Genomic DNA, 13,896 nt, shown 5'->3' with positions numbered 1-13,896 from the left:
TCTGTGTGGCATCCCATTGCCAAAAAATTCATAACCCATAAGAGAATGAGACAGGCTTCACGAAGAGAAAGCAGTTTTGCAGAAAAGATCTAGTGGTGAAAAAGGCCAGTACATAGTTTGGCCAGTGGGTTGGAGGAAATTATTATTTCCCTCCAGACTTTTGAGGCTACATTGTTTTGGGCTCCCTGGTAGAAGATATTGGCAGATTTCAATGAAGGCCCACCAAGCTGGGCATGAGCTGGAGCTCACAGCATATGAGACTGACTGAGAGAGCTGGGTCTGGTCAAAGTGGAGAAGGAAAAGTTCATGGGAGATCTAGTTGTTGTCTACAACCAGCTAACCAGAAGATGTGGAGGAAATAAAGCCAGATTCTTCTTGCAGATGCAGGAAGGGAACTAGGACAAGAGGGAACCAGTGCAACACTCAACAACAGAAACTCCAGATAGGTATTATGGGAAAAAGTTACAGTGAGGGTGGTGAAACACCAGAATAGATTTTCTGCCTACAAATATTGAGAAGTTATTGGACAGGACCCTAAGCAACCTGAAACAGTTGGTCCTGCTTGGAGCAGGAGGCTGGGACAGATGTCTCTGAGGAGCTCCAACCCACATTGTTCTACTAGTCCCTGAAAAGCTTCAATGCACTTTTATAGGTAGATTGATTTCTTATTTCTGAAGGTTTTGAAACAAATCTAATTTACATAATTTTTCTGTCACCATGCTGAATGTATGACTCATATGCCAAAAAAAAAAATTGGCACATTTGGGTGCATGCAGTCATTTTTACTTTCATTATTTTAAAATAAAAATCACCATAATGCTGACAATTTGTGAAAGCATTATATTATCAAGTATCTGGGCAATATATGCAACGTCTTTGATCCAGTCTTTCCAGAGACACTGTAACAAAACCAGATACTTTTATATAGAATTTGTCCTTGAAAATAATGTGTGCTGGGTTTATAACAAATTATTTTATAATATAAATATATATATATATATATATATATATATATATATATATATATATATAAAATATATAACAAATTATTTTAAAATAATTTCTTATAAACCCAGCACACATTATTATTTTAAAATAATTTGTTAAACTGTTTACTGGACTTATCTTGGAATGTTTTATAGTAACATATAAATAATATAGTTTATTTTTATAGTAAAAATATAATCTGTTGCATCAAAAAAAAAAAAGGTTCCACACATAGGTAAAACGCATGTCAGAAAAAGTAATTTTGACCAACCAATTTTAAAACTTGTTTTATAATAGAACGAATCTTCCATTAATATAATTGCAGTTGGTTGACTTTTCTACCCTGATAATTGTTACCACTGTGACAGGAATCAATTAGATACATAAGATATCTACCTGTGTAATTCCAAAATTTTTTAATGTGCTGAATGCTGATTTTAATCTGTTACATTTAAAATAATATAAGAATAGAATTTTCAACAATGTAAGTCAAATTTTTCAATAATGCAAGTCAAAATATTACATGTAGCTTCGATCTAATTCTGTACAATAATTTTCAAAATGGAATGTAATATAAACTGCATAGTACCAAAATACTAAAACATTCACAAAAGAAAATGTGTATGAGGTACACAACTATTACATAATCAGAATCTATTTCAAGTTTAGTTCTTACTGTTTCTCATACTTATCCAACACAATGTAAAAGCTGGAGAGCTCCCTACCCTAGTTTTATCGATATTTAAAATGCTGGATAAAAGATCAAAGCTCAGAGCATAAACCCCATCAATCCTCAAAAGACCTTTTTAATAATACAGGACTTTTAAAGTGTTAATGACATCCAAAAGCTTATTACAGTGGCTAGAAGTAATTTTCTAGATTTTCTTTAAAGATGGTTTCATGATATCTGAGTAGAACATATAACCCAAAAGATATACCTATACACATAAGAAGTTTTTATTTGGTCTAAGTTACTTAAATTTATTCAACTTTGAACCTGATAGTTAACCTAGTATGATTCATAACCCACAGTGTCTCATCCTTTCATTACCAATGATATATATATATATATATATATATATAGTTATATATCTACAGCTACCTCATTCATTAAGTAAAGTCAACTTTCTGAGTATATTCTGAAAGTTAAATTTGTTAGTGTGAGACCATTAAACTGTTCCTGTACAATACAGCTCATCTGTGCAGTCAATGGTTTCAGATGCTGTTCTGCACAATGTCATCTTTTCTTACCCAACCATCTCAAACAGAGAAGCAACTCAGCAATGAGCAAATCAGCCAAAACAGACCCCATAAGAAACGAGATTCTTTGCTCATGAGCCCTATTTCTCATGTGCTCCATGCATATCTAGTTTTGAGGCATTTACTAATTCAGATGCGTCATCTTCCTAGCATACTGTTTCTAGACTTGAACTGGATTTCTGAATTAATGTACATAATACTCAAGATGATAATTCATAGTTGTACAAAATTTCATTCACTTTGAATATAGTCTTTCCAGCAGAGGAAACATGAGGAATACAGTGGAAAGGCCCTCTTCATTAGCATGACTTTATGCAGTTATCATTGGCTTTTACCTTGATTTTGCAGGCCTTTCATCACCTCTGATAATGAAGAATGTACTACTTAATTTAGGTTATGCTACTTGTAAAGGGAACACTCTCTTTATGTAGCAAAGATTGCTGAAATTTAGGAGGTTTTCCTCCTGAAAATATCTAAGAGCCAAGTTTCCTTATGTAGTTAGGAACATCTTATTCTGCCTCTCTGTGTGTTTTTAAAATTTGAGATATACCTATGTTTTCATGGCCATAACTTAAAAGCAAATTTTACACCCAATAAATCCCACAGGTTCATCTTTATTTAGTACTAAATAGGAGAAGCATGTCTGGTAGGGATGAGATTTTCTTATTTTGAAAAGTCATTTCTATTGTCTACAAAAGATAGCTGAAGTGACCTCGAGTGCATTACAGCCATTGGCCCCACCTTCTTACCATCCATATTTCTCTGGACACCTGTAAACACTCTAAGTACAGGGTTTATTCCCAGGAGCAAACAAACCATTCTGTTGCTCTGCTGCATCATAAAGCACAATTAGACAAGTTAAAGAATGTATTCAGTAAGCTTTTTTTCCATACTGTACCTTTTCATCCAAAGCCTTGTGGTGCTCAAACAGAGATTTCAGAGCTTTGAGGACCTCAACTTCACTGGAAACTCCTGAGGGAGACTGTGCTTGCCGTTTCACCACTGTCATCCTAAGGGATCTTTCGTGTCTTGAGACAAGGCACTCCAAATGCTCCAGTAACAGCTATTGGATTTGAAATAAAAGGTTTTTAATTTATGGGCCCCTAAATGCCACAGAAATTCTAACTACAAAGCACATGATACCAAACAGCAATTTTCCTGGCAACTTCATTGTAGGAGAGATTGCTGGAACTATTAGCAATATTTCATGTTTCTAAACTAGATGGAATAAATGGAAAAATAGAAGATCAACTCATGATTTCACTTAAAACTCTGCTATGAAAAGCAAGAACAACAAATCATTAAGCATAGGGTCATGATTTTACTAAATTAATTACATATTTACATACAATTTGTGATGGATATTGATGAGTATTGACAGCCAAATAAGCAAAGACAGTCTAAAGAATCATGCAAAAATATTAAATAAGTTTACAATTAATTCAGCCTTACTGTAATATATTTTCAATTTATCTTGAAAGCAAATTAACAAAATATGTAGGAGTGAACAGTATATTTTTACAAGATTTTTAAGACTATTGATTAGAACTGTCAGAGCTAATGGTGCTCGTCACTAGCACATGCTTTAAAATATTGTCTCTGTTGTATTAAAAACACAACAAAAACCAGAGAAGTCCATAAACATCTGTAAAATAGACCATAAATAACATATTGTAAAAACATATTATATTTACTTTCCATTTTTACTCTGAGGTTAAAGGAAAAATTAAAATGGTATGTTGATGTTGAATAGACAATTCCTTATTTGTCTATACTTTCATAGGGCTACCACTGTCATTTTTAGTGCCTGAACATTAAAGAGACTTTGTTAGCTGTAAGGTTAAATCAAGGTAGCTAAATTCATGAATCAGAATGCATGTTAAATGTATTGTAATTATAACAAACAATTATATCTAAGTCATTGAACTGGAAATTTGAAAGTTACATGGACATTTGTTTAATATTTCTCCTTTGATGTGGTTCTTAATATAGCTACTATTAGTACATATATTTTTCTGTAATCCGTAGTTATTCTCAGTTACATAATGTTTTTTATTCTTACATGAATTATTAGACATAGTAGTATGTTGATAATAAGTCAGATTAAGAATGATTATGGTTTGGTGTCATCTTTGTTTAAAACATGGTTCTCGTGTCTGGATTTGCACCTGGTTATTAGGTTACAATAACTATATTCTTCACAAAAAGTTGCAGATGAATATGTGATCAATGTTAATACAATGAGAGTTATAATGACCCTTTGCAGTTCAAGAAAGGAGGCTCTCTCTATCATTTCTGAATCCAAGTCATAGCCTGTATTCATCAAAAGCAAATGAACAAGAAATTCACAAGCTTTCTCCTCCCTGAAGGTCTAATGGCAGATATAGGTGGATTTTTAATTTTTTGAGGCAGTCCAAAGTAACACACAAATTTGAAGAGACCTCTTAATGATAGAACCATCAAGAATTCAGTGTGGGATTGTGGGAAGTTTGCAAATTAAATGAGATCAGAATATATATTTACAGAGTATTTCTATTCATAGTAGTACTTAAATAAACAATTAACTGCTATCATAAATAGAATTGAATTGCTGAATTTTTGTCTAAATTCTTGTATCATCATGGCTTTTCTAAACCATCTAGTTTATCTGGGAGAAAGCTAGAGGAAAGTAAGCCAATAGCTGATTTCTAATTCTTCAACCTACACTCTGCCCTGTCTCCTGAAAGAGTCTGTGAGGGTGCAGTATTTCCTTCTCTATGCAGCCTAACTCTGCCCCACTCCATAGCCCTGGGGTAGCCAGAATCTGACTCTAATCCATGCTGTGCACTTAGATTTCCCCACAGTCATTCCCACTTCATGGATGATCCTGTTAGAGCCTGGCTCGTCCTGATTGGTTCTCTTTATGCAGAAATTTTTCACTGCATCATAGCTACGTCTGGATGAGTCGAAATCCAGCCAAAAGGCTACAGATTTCTGAAGAAATTGGGAAGAAAGGGAAGACATTGATCCACAGTTGAGTTTTTAGTATGGCCATTCTGTAGCAGTCAGAGGCCCTGTGAGGTCTCCCTAGCAGTCACTCGCCTAAGATAAGAAATGCCTAGTCAGGATGAATGGACCAAAAGAAGCCCCTCTTCTGCATTTGGACCCTCGTTATCTCTCTGTAAGACCATAGGTCATGTTTGCCCTGACCCTTGCTGTTGGACAATTTCCAACACCCCTGTACCCTATATAAACCCCCATTTCTGCCCAGTTCAGCAGAAGAGCTGTCACTGGAACCCTTTGCAGGAGCTGCCAATAAAGACACCGCTGTGGAACCACAGACAGCCTTCTCTCTCTCATCCCTGCGTCTGCTGAGGCACTTAGCGAGCAAAGAGCTGAAATCACTTAAGAGCTGAATTCACCAAAGAGCTGATCTCTCTTAAGAGCTGAGCTGCTCGCTAAGATTGCCTGCTGCTGGGAGCTAGCCTGAGGGACCTGGACAGGTTGTGCTGATCAGCCCAGCGCTATCTGGGTTCAGACAGACCCCTGGGACCCCAGGCCACATTACTGTTCCTTCCACAGGTCTGTAGTTGTCTAATGCTCAAACTGACACCCATTAAACCAGTCCAGAGTAACAAAACCTCAGCAATCTCTTTTTTGGCCTAACTGAGCAAATTTATCATATTTGATGTCCTACTACCCTAGATGACTTATCTTGCAGACAAATGCTATGATGATCAGGGATGTCTGAGAGCCTGTGTGCAAGACTTAGCTGGAAGAGAAAATGGGAAAATTCAGTTTAGGAGAGAAGAAAAGTGACGGTGACATGAAAATCTTGACATGGAAAAATACTCAAGCCAGAAGGAATTACATATAATCTATAGCAGAGAGATAAATAAGGAACACACAAGAAACCTCCTAACATACATCCAGAATCTCATTTTGAACTGGTGCAGACTGACAATCCCAACAGGGAATGTGAAGTCAGCACAGACAGAAGACAAGAAACTTGCTAAGCAGCACAGGCAGAACAGAGATCAAAGAGAGTGATGAAGAGACAAAACAAGTTAAACAAGGTTTTCAAGTATAAGAAGAGAGCAGAGTGGTAGGAACTCAGAATTTCTAATGGGATGATTGTGGAGGAGTTTGCTATTTGAGATGAACAGTACAGCACTCTAGCCTTTTGCAGAGCTACGGATAACATATTTTGGTTACCTTACTGCCATGTTAGAAACACGCATAATGCATAATACTAAACCAGTGACAATCACCCATTTAACATACACAAAAGCTAAGTTTGTTTTTAGCTGAGAACTACCATTTCAGAGGAGAAAAAGACATATTCCAATGTCTGCATACATTTCATAGCTGTTACATAAATCAAGTGCAAAATGCTGTTTTGACAATTTTGCTGTATACAGATTGTCATGGCTGTGTCAAAAGACCCATGGAGAACTAAACAGTGCTTGTGAACATTTCATACCTTTTCTTACTGTTCCTATTTACTCAAGCACTTGCACTCACTCATTCTTCTGGAAACTACCTCTGAACACTGGAATTTTCCTTACCATCAGCTCTAGGAATGCTCAAGAAGGCATGCTAACATAGGTTTCTCATTTATAAAAATTTCTTATTTTTGCTTTTCAACAAAAATAAACTCTATTTCTTCACAAATTCTGTGAGCACTGTTAACAGCAAAACCAGCTGAGTGGGGAATATTACTAACCAGGTCTCTTAGTGACACATTATTCCCAGTTCTGCTGAAATGGAAAATACCTAAGGGGGTAGGATATCTGACTGATAGCAAATTCTTGCCCCCTGCTCTGATGAAGTGCTAGATTCACAGAATAATAGAATTGTTTAGGCTAGAAAAAACCTCTAAGATCATCATGTCCAAACATTAACCCAGCAGTACCAAGTCCTCCACTAAACAAAGGACCCAAGTGCCACATTTACACATCTTTTAAATACCTCCAGGGATGGCAACTCTTCCATTTCCCTGGAGCAGTAGGGCAGCCTGTTCCAATGCTGGATCCAATCACCAAGATAATCTTGGTGAAGAAATTTTCCCTAATGCCCAAGCTAAACTTCCCCTGGTGTAACTTAAGGCCATTTCCTTTTGTACTATCACTTGTTACCTGACAAGGGAGAAGGGGCTGACCCCCACCTGACCTATAGCTGTAAAGAGTGATAAGGTCTCCCCTGAGTGTCCTTTTCAGCAGGCTAAACACCCCCAGCTCCCTCAGCTGCTCCTTGTAAGACTTGTGCTTCAGACTCTTCACCAGTTTTGTTGCCCTACTTTGGCTATGTAACAATAGCTGCTCTTTTATTCAACTTTTCCCCAACTACAATTATATTAAAAAAAGGGGTAACAGATCTTCCCTGCTTCCCTGGGAAGTGGAAATGTCAACAACGCTGACAGAATTATGAAGTGTCTCAGGGCTACAATGAAGGGAACATGAACATAAACATAAAAGATTGACATTGAAGATGATGGTGTGTCCAACCAATGTTTAACGAAAGAAATCACAATAACTTGTGGGCATGCTGAGGACTTTCCTCCACATATGTAGTTCAAGAATTGATACTCCAAATAGTTGTGAAAACATCACAAGATTTCACATTGAAATAGCATTTTAACAATAATGGTAATTCATTTAAACTACAAAAGAATTGTTTGAAACAGCTTTAGGCATTTCAGTAAGTTGCAACTAAACTCTGGCATTAATAGTGATCATGGGCTGCTGAGCATTTTCTGCTCCCTCACACTGTCAAGCTGTTACAGTTGTCAAGCACTCAGAGGGACAGGCAGCTTGCAGAGAAAAGAAGATGAAGATCAACAGCAGCAGGTAGGACAAAATCACCCACGCATCACTGCCATGCTTTTCCTACTGGAAAACATAAGCTTGACAATGAATTATGAAATAATCTGACAAGTGAGTTTTATGCTGGGCAAATTTTAGGATGCTCAAGATGCCGTGATGATAATTGTATCTTATGTAAAAAAAAATCATTTCTGGAACTCTGGACTTTTTATAAGCATAAAAAATATATAAAAATAATAAAGACTGAAAAGTGCTCTAATGCATATATTTTTAAATGACTGTAGCATCTCTAAAGAGTTAATTAGAACTAAATGAACATGAAAGGAGAAAATTTTTAGAATATACCCAGCTTCCTGTATTTCTCAAATCATTTACAAAGCAATCATGGAAGTGATTGATTTCTGTGAAACAGAAATGCATGGTTAGATTTTATGGTATAAGCTACATCATTATAGATTATCACCTACTCTGCTCTACTACACCATACCATCATGACTACATGGACACTGATTTACAAATAGAAAATGAAAGAAGTTAAAACATTCATTTTAAAGAATGATGGCTCAGTAAGTTGAAATTAGTGTGACTCAGCAGAGTTTGCTATTACAGGACCTGGATTTTAATCAATATAAAATATTTCATCTTAACTTTCATTATTTTCAAAAAACTTGTTTGTAGAAAAAGTTCACAGCAGGATAATTAAATAGAGACATTAAAGAATCAGCAGAGAGTAATGGAGAGAAAAGGAAAGTCATGAATAATTAAATACAGGGAAAAAACATAAAAGAAAATACTTTTACTAAAATGAGACAGACTTAGCTTAAGGTATTCCTTAGAGGAATGAGGTAACCCTCTAAGCAGACAATTCTCTATTGAGGTTCTGCTTAGGATTTCTTACCAGCACAGGAAAAACTGAATTTTTTTTCAGTTTATATTTAGAATCCACATTGTTCAGTGAGTCTCCATCTCTGGTGTGAGCAGAGAAGACAAGTAAAATAAGCAGACATGGGGTTGAAGACGACCTCTAAAATCAGACACAAAATCAATGATTTTCTTCAGCATTGTTCCACAGTGATGGAAACCACTTTTCACCTGTGGTCAGGTGGTGTGGCCTCCAACAGCGACACTGATAAATTAACAGTGTTTTTTTTTTCTGTGAAAAAATAAAGTTAGAGCCCAACTACTGCAGTGTGTCCCATGTCTGTCCTTCTGTACAGAAACCAAAGTGTGAGCAACCTAAAGCCTTAATGAAATCACACATATGTGAAACCAAGGTGTAAAAGAAAATGTAATTATTAGATAATGATACAAAGTAATAGGAAGAAAAGGGATTTTGTAAGAATAATTAATAGAAATATAATAACTATTATGCTACACAGATTACCTAAAAATACATGGTTATATAAAAACATACAGTTAATGAATAACTATATATTACATTTACTATCTGTTGTTACACTACTTTCCAACAGAAGTTCTTTTTTTTTACAGAAGAAACATATGAATCTACAAGATAGTTAATAATGTTGAGGCAATGATATATACTATTATTTATATTACTGAATTAATGTTTTGCCATTTGCAGAACTTTAGGAGACAGACATACTTATTTTCATGTGTACAGTGTTTTTAGACTGTAAGAACTCCTCATGTTTAAAAAAGAAATAGAGTACCTGATTAATTTTCAGCACCTATGGAACTGATTTAATTAAAAGGACCTTTGAGAAATCAAGCTAAAATAGGTAAAACTACACTTTAAAATATATTCTTAGAGTTTCTCAATACAGTAGAAGGGAATTTGAATTATTACACATAGGGTTAAGTCCTGATCTACAGGTATAATGAGACTGCAATGTGTAATTGAAGATGTTTCATAAACCATTCAATAAGAAATGGAGACAATAAAATATGAATAAAATTAGATATAACTCAGCCTTGTTCACTTTAAAAAGTATTTCATCTCCTAAGGCATGAAGCAAAAGAGAGTTAATGACACTGTCTGTTACTACTGTTTCATTTATGTACACAGGTATAATTCTTTTGGTTCTAAACTGTTAGAACTAAAATATTTCAGACCGATTTGAGTAAAAAAATTATGCTTTATGTAAAAAGCACATGTATGTGTCTGGTACTTTTTTGTTGTTGTAGGGAAAGATCCATAATCAGATTAATCCATAGCAGTAGCAGAACATATTTTTTTCAGCTACCAAACCAACCCCCAAATTTTCTCATAATAGTACTCTGATCTAATAAGGTAATCCTATGGATTTTTTTCTACTTTTAAAGAATACAGACTGAGACAAAAAAAAAATCATTTTAATTTAAACAGCCAAAGTAGAGTTATTTTATATTTTCTATCAAATAACATGCTAGATCACACTGACTTATCTTCCAGCTTCAGAAAAGATGCTATCTTTCTACATGCTATAGGTGATCATTTATCTAGAGAATATCCAGAGAAATAACAGTAAGAATTTCTATTAAGATACTTTTGTATCTGTTTTCAAAGTCCCATACAATGGTCTTCCAGAGAGAACCTGTCTTCCCATCAGCAATGCCATGCAATCAGCGCTCCCACACTTTCTACTTTGCCTCGTGTATTGATAATTAAGTTGCCAGCTTTGTTTTTAACATGAACTATTTCTACGGTAATATGTCAGAAAAAGTTAATTATCATAGGCAGCAAAAATGCACATTCAACAGCAAATGCCTAAGAATGCTGCTAGAAGGATTGAGTAGAAACTTGATTAAATATTGGGGTAAGGTTTAGTTTCTGGTATTTTGGCTGAGATCTGAAGAGTATGTGTCCCAAAGAATGTAATTCCATCATGGTCTCTCTCTAATACATGTTACCATCAAGGTCTACTACTACAGCTTGGCAGAGAGTGGGAAACCAGGATGTGAAATCAGTTTTGTGTTTTCTTTGTTTATATAATGAGCAAAAACTGTGTGAGGCTGTTGCCAGAAAATAAAGAAACACATAGGTGGGGGTCTAGAGTAAATAAAATACTGCCAGTTGGGCATAACTGAAAATGTAAAGGGGACCCGGAAGGCTGGTGTGCACTCAGGACCTGACAGAATTGCCACTTTCATTCCTTTCTCCTGATACTCAGTTTGAAGCAGGACAAATCAACAATATCTTTTTTGCTGTTATCCCAAGGAGATAAAAGGTTGGATTAAAATTTCAGAAGCTGCAATTTAGAACTGAGCATGTTCATATAAAAGCAGCAGGAAGTGCTACTTGGGACAAAGTGGTTGTTATGAGTAGTTCCACTATGTGTGATTGTGTCCTGGGGGTCAGGTGAGCCTCACTAATGTAGCCAAGCTAGGGCTGGCTTAAGTGTGAACATTAGATCAATGTAAAAGATGCATCAGTCAGACTAACTCTGTATTTGAGAGAAGACATTTAATTTTCTCACTGTGAAACTGTATTAGTGGTTCCTCAAATATTATTATTTTATTAGAATCCTTGCTAAATTAACAGAAAAATTTTGAAGCAATTTTTTTTCTTACAAAATATTAATGCTGTTTTGCACTAATAACACCATAAATTTCAGTTTGCCTCTTCATAGGCAATGCTTTCCCAATGAATGCTGCTGGAAATCTCATCACTAGCACATTATTGAGATTGTGTTGAAAACAACAGCTTTGCATCTAAAACACTCATCTTTCCCTATCAAAGGAGTGTCCGTATAGAAGACAGCATGAGTATTACAACTAGCTCTATGTTGTAGTATATGGTAGCTTAATGCCTGGCAAGAACCTAAATATGACATGACAGGGTAATAACTTATTAATGAAAATGCTAGAGGTCATGTCTCTGAATTTTTTTCTATCTTCTTTCCCATTTATATTTGGACTCTATGTACCCCTTGTTTGCTGTAACATCTCCTGCATTCCCTATGTTTTTTTTCATAGCCTAAACATTTTGATCTCTAGCTTCATCCTCATTTTGAAAACACGTTAGCATTTACGTGTTAGCATTTACGAATTTTAACTGCAAGGACTTGCAAGGACTATAACACTGTAACTCCCATTTGTTGATATTGGCTCTCCTGGAAAACCTCTTACCGATTTTTCCTTTACGTAGCACAAGAAACATAGGAATGGATGATCTTTAAGCTTCTTGCTCTGCAAAGAAACTGCCTATGACAGAGATCAGTCTGACTTAGGAGATGACTTGCAGTTGAGTCATCTTCCTTTTCTCTCACAGTTCTTTGACAAGTGACTATCTTAGGCTACTAGGGTGTCTTGGAATTTTTGCCAGTCTGCACTGCTTATATCAGACCCACACTAGGTATTGGTGCACTACAGTTTTAACACACTAAAGCTGGTGTTCAGTGGATTTGGAGTGAAATGGATAAAGCATTTTTTTAAATTAAATACAAATGTAATATACATGTAGGAGTTACTGATAATTTAAGCAGCTATAGAAAGTCTTCAGATTTTCTTCAGCTGACAAGATTTGCTAAATCTGGAAAATGCAGTGCAATTCCTACATGTTTATCAAAATTAATTAATTAATGGGAGAAAAAGTATGTCACCTATTCCTCCCATAAGGTTTTCCAAACCATCACCTCTAAGAACTTCGTGCTAAATATGACCATCTCCGGAACATCCAAGAAATCACAGATGGATCAACTTTGCCTCTGTAGGCATCTGTTTCATCTGTCCTCTCTTGAATTTCTGAACTCTATGGCACTCTATGGTGCTATAGATATGAAGAAGAAAGCAGGGAGAAAGACCCTCTCTCAGGTCTTTTGGCATTTTGAAGATTCCCTTCAAAAAGCAAATTAGCTGACAAAGAGGAGATGTTAGCTGAGCATCCAAAGTGCTATTAGTTTATTAAGACGAGGAAAATGGGGGAAAGTTACACAGAGCACAAAATACGGATATTAGAAGTCATCCTTGGTGTTCAACCTCTGAGATCTATTATGTATGTTTACTACCAGCTTGACTCCTACCTGATCTTCAACTACTCTATCTCTTTTCTCACACTCTTCCACAAACACCATAAAGTCTCCTCTTGTGTTTCTAGATCAATTCTGCCTTTGCCCAGACAATTCTACATGCAAATTATTTTATTCTGAAAACAATTCTGTCCATCATTTGAGAATTTTCAGAAGGTGCTGTATCATATATTCTTGTTCCCAGACAGAACAGTATCTCTGATTGAAGCAGAACATGATAAATTTCAGGATTGAATCTTGCCCCCGCTCAGCTGTATGGCAAATAACATTTACTTCAAGGATCACAAGGCTGCATGTAGGTTAAACAACAGACTGCATGGGCTACATGTGGCAGCCTTCATCTCATCCTTATTCAGATTGAATCCAAGGCACAAGGCAAATCTGGTTGTCTGATGTAACCTTGCCTTTTGCCTTGATAAGAGATGAGGATATGTGCAGGCTACTCAGACTTGGAAGGTTGCATGAGTCCCTTGCTTTAGAAGACATTTAAACTGAATGATCTTACCATGTTACATACTAAATCTCCTGTAATTGTAACTGTTGGCAATGCATCTGGCTAATACACTAATTTCCTTCAGGATTGTTGCATGGTAGATAAGTCCTGCTACTTTGAATCTCCTTTACTCATGAAAATGCTGAATTTTTTTGTCGTCTTATTCATACAAATTAAGTTCTAGATTTATATGTAAGTTTAAACACACATGATATCCAGAAAAGATCTGCTGTGTACTTACTCTTGTGTTGTTTCTTTCAGCTTTTAGTTCTGAAATCTCTTCCTCTTTTTCAAGCAGCTGTTCCCTGCATGCATTTAATTCTTTAGTCAGTGCAGCAAATTCCTGTAGAATAAAATTATATAGGAAGTTACTCAAGATGTA

The 13,896-nt window shown here is 35.7% G+C and overlaps 1 protein-coding gene across 1 annotated transcript in view; it reads right to left on the bottom strand.

Moving 5' to 3' along the window:
- The window catches only part of PPFIA2 (PTPRF interacting protein alpha 2), a 317,236-nt gene that overhangs the window by 116,401 nt on the left and 186,939 nt on the right, over nt 1-13,896 (bottom strand). The window contains exons 4-5 of the mRNA XM_053942047.1: nt 13,756-13,857; nt 3,146-3,310 (exon numbers count right to left, since the gene is read on the bottom strand). Of these exons, the coding sequence (XP_053798022.1) occupies nt 3,146-3,310; nt 13,756-13,857 (267 nt within the window). The remainder of the gene's footprint in view (nt 1-3,145; nt 3,311-13,755; nt 13,858-13,896) is intronic.

This window comes from Vidua chalybeata, chromosome 5 (assembly GCF_026979565.1).
Source record: "Vidua chalybeata isolate OUT-0048 chromosome 5, bVidCha1 merged haplotype, whole genome shotgun sequence".
NCBI lineage: Eukaryota > Metazoa > Chordata > Aves > Passeriformes > Viduidae > Vidua > Vidua chalybeata.
The sequence above is the reverse complement of the archived record's forward strand: the minus strand, read 5'-3'. Positions and strand labels throughout refer to the sequence as shown.